The 17634-nt window shown below is 43.5% G+C and overlaps 1 protein-coding gene and 1 long non-coding RNA gene across 7 annotated transcripts in view; one reads left to right on the top strand and one right to left on the bottom strand.

The window, feature by feature from the left end:
- Nucleotides 1-11973: 11973 nt before the first annotated feature.
- LOC149124939 (uncharacterized) overlaps nucleotides 11974-17634 on the top strand; it is a 201166-nt gene continuing 195505 nt past the window's right edge. For 3 of the 5 annotated variants that reach the window (XR_016211755.1, XR_016211756.1, XR_016211754.1), the window contains exon 1: nucleotides 17448-17519. This is a non-coding gene — a long non-coding RNA (uncharacterized LOC149124939). Of the gene's footprint in view, nucleotides 12158-17397; nucleotides 17520-17634 lie in introns of those variants that run through there. The other 2 variants (XR_016211759.1, XR_016211752.1) reach the window with 2 other exon arrangements.
- On the bottom strand, nucleotides 15463-17199 carry LOC149124940 (transforming protein RhoA-like). Of its 2 annotated transcripts, XM_089302199.1 has the most exons (2): nucleotides 16422-17199; nucleotides 15463-16317 (listed from the first exon to the last, which is right to left on the bottom strand). In XM_089302199.1, the coding sequence occupies exons 1-2, from the start codon at nucleotides 16979-16981 to the stop codon at nucleotides 16269-16271; spliced, it is 609 nt and encodes a 202-aa protein (XP_089158325.1). In that variant the 5' UTR covers nucleotides 16982-17199; the 3' UTR covers nucleotides 15463-16268. The 2 variants fall into 2 exon arrangements, with proteins under 2 accessions (XP_089158325.1, XP_089158326.1); XM_089302200.1 differs by lacking the exon at nucleotides 15463-16317 and having other exon boundaries at nucleotides 16343-17199.

Genomic DNA, 17634 nt, shown 5'->3' on the forward strand with positions numbered 1-17634 from the left:
AGTGTGTGTGAAATTGAGGTAAGAAAGTACCAGTTCTATGGGTGCACCTTAAGCTCCAGGCTGCCACATGTGCTCTTTGTCAAGGCGCAGGTGCCAACAAGTAGGACTGATGGGAAGATATGAAGAGAAGCGCTGGAGGCTGGATGTTTGGTTGCATCTTCTGCTAGGTGAATGGTCCAGCAGGCTCCTGCCTGCACAACCCTGGGTGTGCTGGTCCTTTCTTTTATTCATGAATGCAGAAGTGAGGATATGGGCCCCATAATCACAGCCCCAGCCTCTAAACTCCAGCTTCTCACATGGGCTGTGGCGAGCCCTCATGCACCTAGGCTGGTGGTGGTATGTGGCTTACAGGTACATGGGTGGCATGCCAGGGACTGCCATCCCAGATTCTCTGGAATGACATCAAAACATAAGAAAAACATAAAAGCAAGAAAGTCATTTCTCTTTTCCCATTCAGGAATCACTTTCAAACCCAGTATCATTATTTAGGAGTTTTTATAACATAAAACATGGCACCCGATTTCACTTGCATTTCTACTTTGTTTTCTAATCACCTGTCATGTATGTTCTTTTTTAAAAAAATATTTTATTTATTTATTTGAGAGGTAGAGTTACAGACAGTGAGAGGGAGAGACAGAGAGAAAGGTCTTCCTTCTGTTGGTTCACTCCCCAAATGACCGCAACAGCCGGAGCTGTGCTGATCTGAAGCCAGGAGCCAGGAGCTTCTCTGGGTCTCCCTCTCTGGGTCTCCCTCACTGGGTGCAAGGGCCCAAGGACTTGAGCCATCTTCTACTGCTTTCCCAGGCCACAGCAGAGAGCTGGATTAGAAGAGGAGTAGACAGGACTAGAACTGGCGCCCATTCGGGTTCTTCCCAGTTGCTCCTCTTCCAGTCCAGCTCTCTGCTCGTGGCCCGGGAGTGTAGTGGAGGATGGCTCAAGTGCTAGGGCCCTGCACCCGTGTGGGAGACTGGGAGGAGGTACCTGGCTCCTGGCTTCAGATCGGCGCAGTGCGCCGGCTGTAGTGGCCATTTGGGGGGTGAACCAACAGAAGGAACACCTTTCTCTCTGTCTCTCTCTCATTGTCTATAACTCTACCTGTTAAATAAACAAACAAACAAAAAAAAGAACTGGATTCCATATGGGATGCTGGCGCCACAGGCGGAGGATTAACCTACTGCGCCACGGTGCCAGCCCCTGCCATGTGTGTTCTATTCATTCAAACTTCCATACTTTTCCTTAGGCTCTCTTTCTTTCTCTCTCCTTCCTCCTTTGCATGCTCTACACTGACTCTCTAGACATCTCTGGCTCATAACTGCATTTAGCCAGGAAAGTGACTGAGGTCAAATCGTATAGACTCTCCTCTTCCTCCTTTTTCCCACAGGCTCTCCCTCAGTAAGGGACCCTCTAAAGTAGAGCATCTTCCTCAGATCCTGTAGCTCTCGGGGGAGCTTGCTTTCTAGAGAGCTCCCCCTCCAACCTGTTCACCACCTTATAATTCTCCCAATCCAGTCCCCAGTACCAATAGCCAGGTCCTGGCTCCAGGCCAGGCGGAGGCCTCCCTGAAATCAGGTCTCCTGCATAAACAGAGATTGAGTAGAGTTAGATTGTTTCCCTCACTGTTGACAAATACCTGAAATTGCAGCTGACTAACTTGGAGTCACGGAGGAATCACTTGGATTAAGAGCATGGGAAGTAGAAAGGGCCCTGGGTGGGCTCAGAAGATATGAGCAGTAGGTGGAGCTGATCTCATAGAGGGGCTGGCTGCTTTGGGAACCTCAGTCTGCTTGTATGAGGGTACATCGAAATGTTGGTGGAGAGTGGAATAAAAATATAAATTTATTTTAGTCCAAAAATCCTCTTGAAATCCATGCATATGAGGAGTCTTCAAAGAGTTCATGAAAAAAAAGAAGATATTTCAAAACTTTTTGTGTCAAAAATCAATTTATCTAATTCCACTTTCATGAACATTTTGAAGTATACTTATATTTAGCTTGAAGGTATAGAGCTGCCATGATGATATTTTTAAAGGTCCTTTTCCTAATAATCTTTTGACTTTTCAAAGGAAATTTCTTTTGGAAAGTAAGAGGGTCAAAATGGAAGGTAATAAAAAAATCTTTACCTTGTGCTGTTGAGTATATTTTGGTTAAAGTATACGCTCAGAAACAGCTTTCTGTTGCCCAGAAAAATCTGTTCATGACAAATGCTGTTGTTCCTTACAGCCTGGACGTTGGCCCCCTGCGCAAGACAGAGAATCAAGTCCATGGACTTGTGACATGTCTTCCTGCTGCCACACCCCTCACAGAATGGATCTTGGGGTCATAAAGAAGCTCCAGCACGAGATATAAGAGCCTTGGGGAGGAATCAGTGAACATTGGTGCTGATATTGGAAGCCAGGAGCAAGGGCAAGAGGGAGAGAGCAGGATAGTGGGACAAAGGAGGTAACAGACAGGGATGCTCTTGTTGGCATCAAATCTAAACCATGGGATGATGCTCTGAGTCCAGCTATATCCTTTGAATCAGGAGGTAGACCTCTGTCAAAAGCTACACCCATATCTGTGTGTCTCTGTATCCAGCTAAGCCTAGGAGCTATTGGCACCTCATTACCAGTCACTTCCACTAGGCAGACCAGAACCTTGGTGGGGTCTCTGAAATCAGAGGACATGGAAGAGGATTGCTGCTCTCCCTTTAGTTCTCTGTGTTAAATATGAACTTACTTCAAAGAGGTAGTGGCTAAATGGAGTTAAAGATAAATTTATTTTGGTGAAAAATATTTCAAAATCTCTGTTTCTCATAACACACATTTCCATGAACTTTTTGAACCCCCTGCATATGCATGGATTTTGAATCTTTTGCATCAAAATATAATTTTAATTCCATTTTCTCTAGCTTTTTCAAAATGTCCTTATAGAATTACTTTATGTTTTTAAGAATGCCAGAGTTTTAAGCTGAAATACGCTGTCTTAAATCTCTCCATAGTTTAGGAAGCATGTTGACATAGTTTCTGGCTTGTTTATCACAGTAATGCTGAGGTACAGATGGGATTACATGAGAATTCTATGCTGTTGATATGGATGGGATCATGATGATCTATCTTTCCATACGTTTGTGTGTGCCCAGTAATAGAAAAATAGTTCAGATGCCATGGGGAGATTTGTGCAGGATTTCTGCAGAGAAAAGTTATCTTGAATTTTAAAAGGGACATTAACTTCATCAGAGTTGTTTTGCTCAAGGACAAAAGTGAGTGTATACCAGTGTCCGAGTGAGAAAATGACACTCCTCCCTGGCTGTTTATGGTGACTTGTAGCTGCAAGCATTCCTCATGGTATAAGCACCCTTTGTGGAGTTCAGATCATGTGATCTTTGAGCTTCAAAGCATTACCATTTACATGTACTTCTGATAATTTTGAATGTCAGGTTTTGTCCCGGCCTTGCAAGGTTTTTTTTTTTTTTTTTTTTTTCTTTTTCCTTTAAAGGCCAGTGCTTAGGAAACAAGGCCATGGGAGGCTGCTCAGCCAGTGACTAAATATTGCAGGATGCCAATGGAAACCTCAACCAACAAGGCCTCCACTGATGGGAGGTAGCTTTGGGCTCTTGACATTTGCTGGAAGTCAGACTCCAGAAGGAATTCCTCCCACTCTTCTTTTTTTCCCAACCTTTCCACGTGTACATATGTTTGTGATCTACAGAAAGTGCTTAGCACAGTGCCTGGGTCATAGTAAGTACACAAGTGCCATGTGCTAAGTCCGTCTCTGGTTTATTACAGGCTTTGGCATACTTTTTTTTAAGATTTATTTATTTATTTGAAAGTCAGAGTTACACAGAGGAGAGGCAGAGAGAGAGAGAGAGAGAGAGAGAGAGGGGTCTTCCATCCACTGGTTCATCCGCTGTGCTGTCTGAAGCCAGGAGCCAGGAGCTTCTTCTGGGTCTCCCGCCAGGGTGCAGGGGCCCAAGGATTTGGGTCATCTTCTACTGCTTTCCCAGGCCATAGCAGAGAGCTAGATTGGAAGTGGAGTGGCCGGGACTGGAACCAATGCTCATATGGGATGCCAGCAGTGCTGGCGGTTGCTTTACCCACTACACTACAGCGCCAGCCCCTTTGGCATACTTTTGAAAGAGAAGCACAGTATTGTGGAACAGTAAATACTACCGAATCGGTCAGAATAAGCCTTGGCTGTAACCTAAGGCCTTGAAGGAATTTAGACAGGAGAGAAGGGACTCAGGTTGTAGCCCGCTGAGAACACCAGGGAAAGAATGCTGCATTCTTCCCTCTCCAGCCTGTTTAGGATTGGATCAGCATAATTTTCTGTGGAATCTCCTTTCTAGACAAGCAGAGTCCATTCACCCTGTACCTGTGCTGTCAGGTATTTCTGCCCTTGAGTTCTAAGACCAAGTTGGGAGGGTGGGGGCAAGCAGCCAATGACAGGCCAGTGTTGTGTCATAGTGGGTTTATGTGGGGAGCAACCCGGACTGGACTGAGTTACTGGAATTAAGACTTATTCTATGCATCTGCTCTCCCACAATATGGCACTGGGAGAGGAGAAAACAGCTTCTACGCAGCTGCCTCTTGCCAACTTGAGTGATGACCTCCAGGAGCTGATCCTGCTCCTGATTGGAGGAGAGCAGCGTACTCGGCGTGTGGGCAGCCGAGTTGGGATTGGCGGAGGAGGACTATAAAGGAGGAGAAAGACAACATGCACCAGGAACATCTAAGGGGAACATCTAAGAGGAACACCTGTGCAGCCCCCGAGAGAGCTGGCCAGCGGTGTGCCGCTCCCCCGCGGAAGTGGGGAAAGTGGCTAGGGGGAACCGCCCTTCCACGGAGGTGGAAGGGTCGGTAGCCAACCCGGGAAGAACCAGCAGCAAACCCGGGGAGGGCTGAGCAGACGAAAGAACAGCGCAGGGTCCTGTGTCGTTCCTCCACGAACATGGGGAGCGACAGGTTTAACTATATGAAAGTGCTGGATTGAGTCCTGGCTGCTCTTCTTCTGCTGCAGCACCCTGTTAATGCACCTGGGAAAGCAGCAGCAGGTGGCCACCCACATGGGAGACTCAGATGGAGTTCCAAGCTCCTGGTTTTGGCCTGGTCCAGCCCTGGATGTTGTGGTTATTTGGGGAGTGAACCAGATATTGGAAGATCTTCGTCTCTCTATAAGTCTGCCTTTCAAATAAATAAATAAACCTTAAAAAAAGCATATTAAAAAAGGGAAAAGTTGCAGATTTAGTAGCAGGACAAGGACTGTTTCAAAACCTACCTTTGTTTTATATTTTTATATTAAAATTGTTATATATAATTTTTAAATTATATATATGAAAGGCAGAGTCACAAAGAGGCAGAGGCAGAGGCAGAGGCAGAGAGAGGTCTTCCATCATTTGGTTCACTCCCCAAGTGGCTACAATGGCTGGAGCTGGGCTGATCCAAAGCTAGGAGCCCAGAGCCTCCTCCAGGTCTCCCACATGGGCGTAGGGGCCCAAGGACTTGGGCCAACCTCTACTGCTCTCCCAGGCCACAGCAGAGAGTTGGATTGAAGTGGAGCAGCCGGGACTCGAACTGGCGCCAATTGGGATGCCAGTACCACAGGCAGTGGCATATATATATATATATATATATATATATATATATATACACAGTTTGAGAGACAGAGAGAGAACACTCCCATCAGCTGATTCACTCCTCAAACTCCTGCACTGGCAAGGACTGAGCCAGGCTAAAGCTGGGAGCTGAGAACGCAATGGCAAGAATCCAGCTACTCAAACCATCACCTGCTGCCTCGTAGCGTCTGCACAGGCAGGAAGCTGGGATCAGGTACCTGAGCCAAGATGGGACCCAGATACTCTGATGTGAGATGCAGGTGTCTTAACCTGTGTCTTGAGTGTTAGGCCAAATATCTGCCCCTCAAAATTGTTTTCAAAGCTCTTGGAGAAGGAGAGTTTAGTGAGAGAAGTGAACACTCTTCATCAGGTTTTAGCTGTAGAAGTGTTAGGCAGAATCCTCCTCTAGGCCACCACAGTCCAATGGGCAATGTTCCCTACAATTACCTGTTAAAGTGCCCTAACATGATTTCTCATTGCTCTTTTTTTTTTTTAACATAGCCTTCCATTTTTATTTAATAAATATAAATTTACAAAGTATAAGTTCTGAATTCTTGCAGCTTTTCCCCCCATAACCTCCCTCCCACCTGCAACCATCTCATCTCCCACTCCCTCTCTCATTCCATTCTTCATCAGGATTCATTTTCCATTATCTTTATATACAGAAGATCAGCTTAGTACATACTAAATAAAGATTTCAACAGACTGCACCCACACAACCACACAAGATATAGAGTGCTGTTCGACTAGTAGTTTTATCGTTAATTCTCATAGTACAACACATTAAGGACAAAGATCCTACATGGGGAGCAGGTGCACAGTGGCTCCCATTGTTGATTTAACAATTGACACTCTTATTTATGATGTCAATAATCACCCAAGGCTCTCGTCATGAGCTTCCAAGGCTATGGAAGCCTTTTGAGTTCACAAACTGTAATCTTATTTAGACAAGGCCATAATCAAAGTGGAAGTTCTCTCCTCCCTTCAGAGAAAGGTACCTCCTTCGCTGATGGCCCGTTCTTTCCACTGGGATCTCACTCACAGAGATCTTTCCCTCAGGTCATTTTTGGCACTGTCTTGGCTTTCCATGCCTGTGAAACTCTCATGGGCCTTTTAGCCAGATCCAAATGCTTTAAGGGCTGATTCTGAGGCCGGAGTGCTGTTTAGGGCATTTGCCATTCTGTCTCATTGCTCTTTTCTATGCTGAGATTAAGATGCCAGAGAGCAGATGCTGAGGGGTAGCATGAAGAATCATGGGAAGGAGTCAGGCTCTGGAATGAGATGAACCTGGGTTCAAATCCAGGCTTGACCACTGATAAACCATGTGATGTTTCATAAGTTATTTATCTCCTTGAGGCTTAGTTTTATAACCCCAAAGCAAAAATAAAAACATATCCCTTGACTAGCTGTTATGATAATTACTTGAGATAAGGTACACAAAATCTCTACATATGGAAACCAGGGTTTTTTTCCCTGGGCAAATTCATGATTTGGAGAGAGCAGTCTTCTGCCTTTTTTTATAAGCCCTATGAAAAACTAAAACACAATTAAATATGTTTTAAGACCATGTAACCAGCTTAATTTACATAAAAACTAGAAACATTTTTCACATAGTTGGGTAATGAAAAATCTGGCCAAACCAAAAGAAAATCAAGTAGAGGGTAGAGACTTTTTCTTTCTCTTCCCACAATAAGGAAATGGAGACAGAATCCTGTCTGTCTTGACGATACTTGGTAATTCAAGGATAATGAGATGTCCATTTTGCATTTAGCTCCAGTTTGATCTATTTTTGTGGAAATGGATTCAGGTTGGTTTTAGAATTTTTGTCAAAGATCAGCAATTCATTTTCCTGCAAGCTCATAGAATCAGGTAATTTTAAAACAGAAAACTCAGAAGTGAGATGAGACGGTTATTCTGGGACAAATTAGTGATAGGATAGAACAACTGGTAGTAATCACAATGTACGTACCGTGATGAGGACAATAGTTAGCATTACTGAAGAAGTTACTGTTCAACAGAGAATGTGTTAAGAACATTTCGTACATGTCCTACGTTATGGCCAATACAAATGTTCATCCTGTTTTAATATCCATTTCAAAGACAGGGAAACCAAAGTGCTGTGGTCTCTACTAACAAGTCATCATCGAGCATCTGTGAGATGTGCCGTTATAAGCCATCTATGAATGTTGTCTGTTGGGGTAATGTGGATTTGCTCATTGTTTCTACAATAACAAATTATTTTGCCAACCCACATTCCTGGAATATTCCTACAGATTAGGTTTTTTTCAACCTTGACACTATTGACATTTGGGGCTAGAGGACTTTCTCGTGTGTTGTCGGATGTTCAGTAGCATCACTGGCCTTCACCCACTAGAGGTCAGTAGCACCCTTTATGTGTAACAATGGAAAATCTCCTTATATACTGCCAAATGTCTGCTGGGGGACAAATTGGCCCCTGGTGGAGAACCTCTGCTTAGGGTCTTTAGAAAAGCTTCTTATTTCATCACAAAAATAATTACATACAGTTGAATGATAGAAACGTATTGCTCAGTTACTGACCCTCTAAAAATTGTGAGCAGCATCACGTTCAGGAACATCAGTCAATCCCAATGACAATGCCCTCTCCCGTGCTTGAAAAGTAACTCCTTGCCTCTGAAGGTAGTTTTCCATTGGCAGTATTTCATTTGAAGCTCATTAACACATGTATGTTGATGCTGAGTCAGGAACTATCATCTATTGCAAACATGGTCTACCAGTTTTCCATCATTGCTGCAACAAATTACCACATACTTGGATGGCTTAAAACAATAGATTTTTTTTTATCTTACAGTTCTGGAAACTCAAAATATGAAGCCAAGGTATAGGCAGGGCTATGGTCTCTGAAGACTTCAGGCCAGGACCCTTTCTTGTGTCTTCCTAGTTTCTTGTGGTTGCTGGCAGTCCTTGGTATTCCTTGGCTTGTGGGCACATCACTTCAGTAGCTGCCTCTGTAATAAAATGGTATTCTTCTGTGTCTATGGATGTCCACCGAGTTTCCCTCTTTGAAAAAGACACTAGTAATTAAATTAGGTGCATCTATAGCCCTTTGGTTATCTTTAAAATATTTATTTTTTTGACAGGCAGACAAGTCAGGAGCCTAAAGTTGCATCCAAGTCTTCCACGTGAGTAACAGGGGCCCAACTACTTAGGCCATCTTCCATTGCCTTCCCGAGCTTATTAGCATGAAGCTGGATCAGAAGCAGAGCAGCCAGGGTTTGAACCTGTACCTCAGTATGAGATGCTTGTGTTATAATTTGCAGCCTACCCCACTGTGCCAGAATGCAGACCCCTACTCATTTTTTTTTTAAGATTTATCTTTATGTATTTGACAGGCAGAATTATAGAGAAGGAGAGAGGAAGAGAAAGAGAGAGAAAGATATCTTCCATCTACTGGTTCACTCCCCTGGTAACAGCCAGGACTGGGCTAGTCCAAAACTAGGAGCCCAGGTACATCCATAACTTGATGACATTTGCAAAGAAGGTAACATTTACATGATCAGAGATTAGGACTTAAACATATCTGGGGACACAGTTCTGTCTGTTACACTGAATAAATATTAAGGGGTTCTGGGAGACAAAGTGGAAGTTCTATGGTGTTACCTTCCTGGCTTCTCTGTTGTCTGTCCTCCTCCTTTTTTGTCTCTGGCAAGGGCACTTGGCACTGGATTGAGGGTCCACCTAGATAATCCAGGATAAGCTCCTCATACCAAGGTCATTAATTTAAGTACTTCTGTAAAGATCACTTTATTTTTCCAAATTAGGTAACATTCTTGGCATTAGGATATGGACGTATCTTTCTGAAGGGCAGCATTTAGGCCATCACATAGATGATTGAATTTAAAACAGAGTAGACTTTGACTTGTCTGCAATGGATTTGGTGTAGTCCTGTCTGAAGTGGAGTAGATCAAATTACCCACCAAGGTTATTTCTGATTGACTTAATTTAAGAATTCTGTGAGCATGTCAGAATTTTGGTTTTCAAGACCTTGGTTAAACAGGAAGAGATAACTGTAGGCAAATCTATCTTGAGTAAATCATACACCAGGGACTCTATTTTCAATAGATTTAAATTCATAAACATTTTGTATTCAGGACACTATGCAAAGGTACTTCAAAAAGGTCATGGAGAAATGAATTAAAAGATAATTTTGGTGCAAAATGTTTAAATTCATATATACTTTTTCAAAATCCATGCATACTTTTTCCATAGCACACATTTTTCATGAACATTTTCCTGTGCATTTTCCATGATCCTTGAGTATATTCATACTCAACTTTGGAATAAGCAATTTTTTTAACATTTAGAAATTTATTAAATGATGTAAATTTTGAAATGGATCAAGTTAAAGCCTGAATTGGTATTTACTTAGCATTAATCTTCCCAAATCATTTGTGTTATATAAGTCAGATTTGGATGGTTAGATTTAAAAGATATAGGGCCAAAAACAACCCACAATATATGACATATTACCACAGAATATAGAATATATGAAGGATTCTTGTCCTGAATTTATTAAATGATGTGAATTTTGATATTTCTATTAAACATTAAATTATTAAATGTTGAAGATGGGCCAAGTTAAAGCCTGAGCTGGTATTTTTTGACATTAATCTTCCCAAATCATTTGCTGCTTCTTGTGGCACCGAGAGCTGCAGGCTTTTGAATTGTGTGGTCTAAGTACTGGGAGAGTCTTAACAAACCTCCACACCTTCTTTGGTCTGTTTGGCTTGTGGAGGCAGTGAGGTCCCAGCATGTTGGAAAAGAAGTAGGAGCTGGCTGTTAACGCCGAAGGAAAACCCTCCCTGGCTGTCTGGCCAGCTTACCAGTGCAGGAAAGCAGGCAGAGCGTGAGGGTGCTGCTGACCACCACAGCTGGGCTATTTCTCAAGGAGGGAAGAAGAGCAAATGAGGCCAGCATCAGGTTTCATACCCAAGGCTGTGTCTGAGATCCTGAAGGCCCAGTAGGCACGTGGGAGGATGGAATCTCAAACTCAGCAGTCAGGGAACTGCGTATTCTCAAAAATCTTCTGTCTGTACCTCCCAGCAGGTGTATTTATGATTGAGTACGTGCTGAAGAGAGATTACCTAACAAATATTTTAACGCTACTAAACCAATACAGGAGAAAACATTTGAAAGTACTGTGGAGAGATGAAGCAGAAAATTCGACACTCCACTTCTTAGTTCTTACAAGCTGCAATAACAACATACCATAGACTGGGTGGCTTATGAACAATAGAACAACTTTTTTTTTCTCACATTATGGAGGCCGGGATGTGCAAGATCAAGGTGCTGATTCAGCATGGTTTAGCACAATTTTCTTGCTCTGTCCTCATATGGTAGAAAGGGTATGGGTCTCTTTGGGACCTCTTTTATAAGAACACTAATCCCAATCATGAAGACAGAGCTGCTTCAAATCACAGCCTCAAAGTCCAGCCTCTTAATACAGCCACACTGGGCTTTAGGGTTGTAATACATGAGTTTTTGTGGGGACAGAAACACTCAGAATTACACTTTGTATTGACATATTAGCCCCTTTCTTCTTCTGTACATTACTGAAATCCACTGTCTTGGGGGTACCTGGAGGGTTTACTATTCACTAAATTTTGACTTATGAGTATTTTCATATACATATATATTTGTCATGATTTTTAAACTCAATGACATTCAATTGATTTAATAAGCTGTGACTTCACACAAAGCAAGTACGCTATCTTCACAAGGAAACCAACGCTTAGAGAAGTTAGACTACCTGTATGACACCACACAGCTAATGAGTGCTTAGAACATGGCTCTCCTGCCAGTGGTTAGTACAGTGGATGTCTCACCACAAGGTACCATTCCTCTGACAATGGGAGAGCCTGTCTGAGGACATGATGCAATCAGAATTATCTTTGGAAAATGGGATTTGTGGTGGGGGCCATTTGACAGTATTCTCTCAGACAGAGAAGCTACCTCATTCTAGCAGAAATGAAAAGGTTTTTTTAAAAAATTTTTACTATCTGGGATTTTTTCTAAATATAGAGGATTACAGCATTTCTTCATGAATTAAGGCTTGAAAGTCATAGGGAAAGTATGATTACATTTATTTTACAGATGAAAAAACACAGGCTTAGAGATGTTACGTAGTTCACAGTGGAGTCTGGACTTTGCCTATAGCTTCTGGAGAGAAATTTGTATCATAACTATCTGGAATGTTTTTATTTGAGAATGTGGCTGGCCATGACTGATAATCTTCAGATGAGAGCAGACCACACCAGAAAGCTCAGCCATGTGATTTTAGAATTGGGTCTTTGAATCATGTGGTATCAGTTAACCTGGAGGCTGAATCTCAACTATAGAGGCAATCAGTCAATCCATCAGGCTTACCTAATAGGACCACATAACAGCTCTGCACACGGGGAGACCTGGGTCAGCTTCTCCAGTTGGCAGCACTGCACATGTGTTTATCACCACGAGTGCCGAGAAGGCAGTATGTGCTAAGGGCATGTGGAATCCTCTGTTCCCCTGCATTACAATTGGTCATCACCAGGTGTGTAACAGCCTTCCTGATTACTGTGGGCCTTTCTCGTGAATTAGCAAGCCCAAGGGTAGCTTTGGGAAACTACTGACTTTTAAGTTGGTGCAGAAGTCAGAGAGAAATCTTGTATAAATTTTCCCTTTTTACTTTGTAGCTGGACTGTAACTCCTTGCAGTGGGTGTCAGAAATGATCATGCACTCAAACTATAGTTTGGCTAACTCCACGTTAGTAACCAGAGCCAAAGCCTGAAATGGAACCCAAATGACTGTAACACAGGTGACACACAAGTGCGCATACAATACTACAATACTTTTTTTTTATTTACAAAATAGTGTTAATCAATCACCATAGTGCGTCCTACCAGGAATATCCAAACCAGTGTAGAAATTGCTGAAACAAACTTCAGTAGAAACGACAGTAACCAGAGCATCTGGAAAGTGGGGTGTAGTGGGAGGTAATAGGAAGGAGTCAGTCGGCTGGGGCACAAAGTAGCAGAACCCAGTGAGAACTAGTTCCTAGTTTTTGGCTTTGGCTTGACACAACTCCAGCTATTGCAGCCATTTGGGGAGTGAACCAGTGGATGGAAGATCAATCTCTGTCCCTCCTTCTCTCTCTGTAACTGCCTTTCAAATAAATAAATCTTTTTAAAAATTACTTTTAATTTTTTAAATTACTTTAAATTTTAATCATACTTTCTATAATGCAAGTATATCGTAAATAAGTGTATTTCACATTTTATTTGATTTGCATATTAAGCTATATGTTCATCCTCATAGGCTGGCTTTAACCAATAATACAATCAGCTAATGATAACAGAAAGTAGATGATCATATTGTCAATTCATATGCTACTCAGTGGAAAAGCAGTGATGTAGATTGCAAATCTCAGGCTTCAGTTGAAATTCTTGTTTGTTTCATCCATGACCATTTGATAGCCAGGCCAAATTTCCTTTACCTGAACATCTGCATGGGTCATTTTCACCTAAGAGAAGCAAGATATTATGACACTCCCTTTGCAATTTGTACTTTTTTAGGCAAGACAGTGATTCTCAAGTTAAAAACATTTAGAATCAGATCACATGATAAAGTTGACAGCAAAACTCATTAAAGGAAGAGAGAGATTCTAATACCACTTCAGTAGGGGAAAAAACCTATGTGCACTTAATCTGTTCCACTTATTATATAAATTTTCCAACAGTTATTTTAAAAGTTTCTTTCATTTTTAAGATTAGAGATCAGATACTTAAAAAAGCAAATTGATAGTTTATTTTTTTCTACAACTAACAATTTATTAGGAGCAAATAAACAAATTGATAGTTTATTAAGTTGTCCTAGAGACTTAAATGTCTTTGAAATCTTACAACCATGCAAAGATGTGCATTTGGAATCATGGGATCTGCATGCCAAACTACTTCTGGATATTCAGTTTTGCAAAAAGTTAAAGCCAGAGAGATGGTTTTCATATCAAATGGTTTCATAAGAGCTGAGTTGGTTCCAAAGAGGACCTCTGCTCTCGGCAGTAGTATCAGGCCTATGTTATCTGCTTCGTGACTTGTAATTGCTGATATGTAGCTCACAATTAGTACACAAGGCCTTAATATAAGTGATATAATTGATTTTCAGAAAAATCATTTTTTTATTCATTGACCTCTTTTGAAGAACTGGAATTTTTACCATTCCAAATACTCTGAATTAGAACTAAGCAACTATATTTTACTCACAATTGTGTGCAAACTAATAAGTGGAATAACCCCTGTCTCATCACGAGCTACAGTGAAACATTTTTCACTGTAAAATTATTTTTCTACCTGAACAAAAAAGAATTTTTTTAGTTTATAGTCGTCCAAAAATGACACAGGTTGAAACACAAAGTCTGGGTAGTAAAAATGTATTAAAAAATGCTACAAAAACCAGCAATTGTATAGGGAACACTTTTATGAAAGCAATTTCAGAAAATAAGTGAACACATTTATCTTTAAAATATAAAGTCTTTTCTCACTCTTTTTTTTTTTTTGGGTGGGGGGGGACAGGCAGGGTTAGACAGTGAGAGAGAGACAGAAAGTTCTTCTTTCTGTTGGTTCACCCCCCAAATGGCCACTATGGCTGCTCGTTGCAGCCGGCGCGCTGCGCTGATCCGAAGCCTGGAGCCAGGTGCCTCCTCCTGGTCTCCCATGGGGTGCAGGGCCCAAGCACTTGGGCCATCCTCCACTGCCCTCCTGGGCCACAGCAGAGAGCTGGACAGGAAGAGGAGCAACCAGGACAGAATCTGGTGCCCCAACCGGGACTAGAACCCGGGGTGCCGGCGCTGCAGGTGGAGGATTAGCCTAGTGAGCCGCAGCGCCGGCCAAAAATATAAAGTCTTCTCTGTCTCTCTCTCTCACTGTCTAACTCTGCCTGTCAAAAAAATATATACTCTACTTTGATATATTTGTGATACTCTACAATGCCCAATGAATTGCTATACATTTACTTCTGATGATACAGCAATCATTTATGCACTTACTGTTGTAAAAAAGTACTCAATTTGAAAATTTAAAAGTATTTCTTGAACTTTTATAAGTGAAAGAAAAACAAAGAATCTCTTTATGTTAATATAGCATGAAATCGCTGTATCTGTTTATTTTGTAACATGAGCATTTTTAAAAGAAAAAATGTAATCAGAATTTTTAAGTTTACCTCTGTTTCGGCCAGTCACAAAACTTCCAGTGAAAAAGTTCACCTTGTACATCTTAGACATGTATGTAGACAATAGCAGAGAAGGTTGTGGTGGAACCAGACACCCAGAACCTCATTTCTAGGGGACAGCAAACTACAGCTAATGGACTAAATTTGGCCTGGGGCCTGTTTTTGCATAGCGCTAAGAATGCTTTCTATTTCTTTAAAGGGTTGTTAATAAAATAAACCACCAAAAAAAGAATACACAACAAAGAATGGTCTGGAAAGCCTAAGATACTTATGATGTGGCCCTGTACTGAACAAGTTTGCAAACCATTTCTACCAGTGTTTTACAGAATTCGGAATGGAGCTACAAACCAAGATAATGTTTGTTTATTCCCACCATGAAGATATATTTTAAATCTTTATAAATCCTATCTGGTTGCTTAATAATTTAGACTAACAGTGACATTGAAATCTGTCCTCCATTACCACCTTTCTTGCCATTTCAGGTTTCAAAAAACTTCAGCACTGTTTTTGGGGCTGAAACTACCTTTATTTTATTAGTTGGAAAAATTAACATGTACAGGGGAAAAAAATTAGTCCACTAAAGCGAAGCGGGAAATCAAGTTCCACCTTTAAGATTGGCAATTTCTCTGTGAGGGAACCTAGACCCAGTGAAGAGAAAAAGCGCTGTGAATTACAGCCAGAGCCTGCAGGCCAGGTGAGAGAGATTATAGCACCTTCCACAGATTCTAATTGCCTCAGGTGTGAAAACAAAGTCCTATTGACTTAGCTCATCTCTGGAAACAGGTACTGATATAGGTAGAAAACAAGTGATGTGGTTATCTTTTACCAGAGATAGTAACACAGTGGGAATTTCAAAACTGAAATTGAAACTTCAATCTCAATTTTTTTCAAACACTACTTTTTTTTTTTTTTTTACAAGCCAATACACATTCTGAAGGGTTGGCAAATATCGGTATTATGCAATCCAATTATACCAAAACCACATTTAGCCTGGGGTAGATATATTTATTTTTGGTAACATACATTAAGTGGCACTAATTACACAGGAACCATAAGGTAACAAACCTGAAACCACAGAGCTGTAACTCTGCCACAGCCGCATGGACTTGGGTTTTGCTGGCTGAGTCCCCACTCCCCCCCCACTTTTTTTTTTTGAAACAAACTGGATACCCAGAGGTACACCAATGAGATCTGCTAAGGAGCAAAGCTCCGCAGTGGTAACGCATCAGAGTACCCTGCAGCTGCCAGGTGGGATGCTGGTTTTAAAGTAGTTCCAACCTCATTCACAAGAGACACCTGCTTTCTCTTTCAAGAAAGAAGAAGTGAAGAAATTCACAGCACCTGCTGTGTCAGGCAGGGTTAGGGTACAGGACAGTGGCGGGGGGGGGGGGGGATGGTGGTGGTGGCCGAGTTGGATATCATTGACCATGGTTGACTTCTAAACACTGTAGCAAGGTGACTTCCGGTTTGCAGTCTTTGGTAAACCACTGATAAATGAAAAAAAAAAAACACGCCAATAAGCAGACAGGAAGCCCAGCGAACACGCCACTCGCACCGAGCCGCAAGGTTTCACAGGACCAGGCAGCCCCACCTCTTCTTGCCGCGTCTGGCGTGCAGAGCAGCCCTCTTGGCCATCTCAAACACCTCCCTCACGCCCTCTTTGGTCTTCGCCGAACACTCCAGGTAGCCGAAGGCGCCAATCCTGCTGGCCACGTCCCTGCCTGCCTCAGGCCGCACGGGCTCCTGCTTCCAGGCCGCCAGCGCCCGCCTGGTGCCCGCGTCGTTCCGCAGGTCCTTCTTGTTCCCCACCAGGACGAGGGGCACGCTGGGGCAGAAGTGCCGGACCTCCGGGGCCCACTTGGCCGGCACGTTCTCCAGGCTGTCCGGGCTGCTGATGGCGAAGCACAGGAGCACGACGTCGGTGTCCGGGTAGGACAGCGGCCGCAGGCGGTCGTGCTCCTCCTGGCCGGCCGTGTCCCACAGCGCCAGCTCCACCCGCCGGCCGTCCACCTCCACGTCGGCCACGTAGTTCTCGAACACCGTGGGCACGTACTCCTCCGGGAAGTGGTCGCGGCTGAACACCACCAGCGGGCTCGTCTTGCCGCAGGCGCCGGCTCCCACCACCACCAGCTTCTTCCGGAGGGCAGCCATGGCGGAGGGAGGCGCCGCGCCCGCCGCAGGCCCTGCCCGGGCGCCAGTCCGGGGCGTCGCGGAGGCTGACGAGGGAACGGACGTGCGCGAGCCGCTCGGGAGCCCTGCAGCTCCGGGAGCGGGAGACGTGGCGCGCTTTCCCTTCTCCCCGCCAAGTGAGGGCAGTGTGAGGGCGGCGCGGAATGGCCGTGTGGACACGGCGCGGTGCGGTGTGTACAACGGCAGGAATGACCGGAAGCTGTGTGTGGACCTCGTATTTATAACAACCACGATGGCGGCGTGGAGATGGTGCGGTGCTGGTTTTCACAACAGCAGGAATGACTGGAAGCTGTGTGTGGACCTAACATGGTGGCTTGGACACATGGCGCCTTCTCTTTTCCCTGTCAAGTGAGGACAGTGTGAGGACGGCGCGGTGTGGAGACGGTGCGGTGCTGGTTTTCACAATGGCAGGAACGACCGGAAACTGTGTGTGGACCTCGTTTTTGTAGCAACCGCAGTGGCAGCGTGGTGACGGCACGCTTCTGGGTTTCACCTCCAGGTAGGAACGCGGGCTGTGCAGGTGCATGGTGCCACCTTGTACGCCAGCAGTGTGGATACTATGCATGCTGAGGCAACCCGAGTTTAGGGCCTTGAACCCTGCTCTGAGAATTAAG

Source organism: Oryctolagus cuniculus, chromosome 8, assembly GCF_051225735.1.
Source record: "Oryctolagus cuniculus isolate XC-2025 breed Fujian yellow rabbit chromosome 8, ASM5122573v1, whole genome shotgun sequence".
NCBI lineage: Eukaryota > Metazoa > Chordata > Mammalia > Lagomorpha > Leporidae > Oryctolagus > Oryctolagus cuniculus.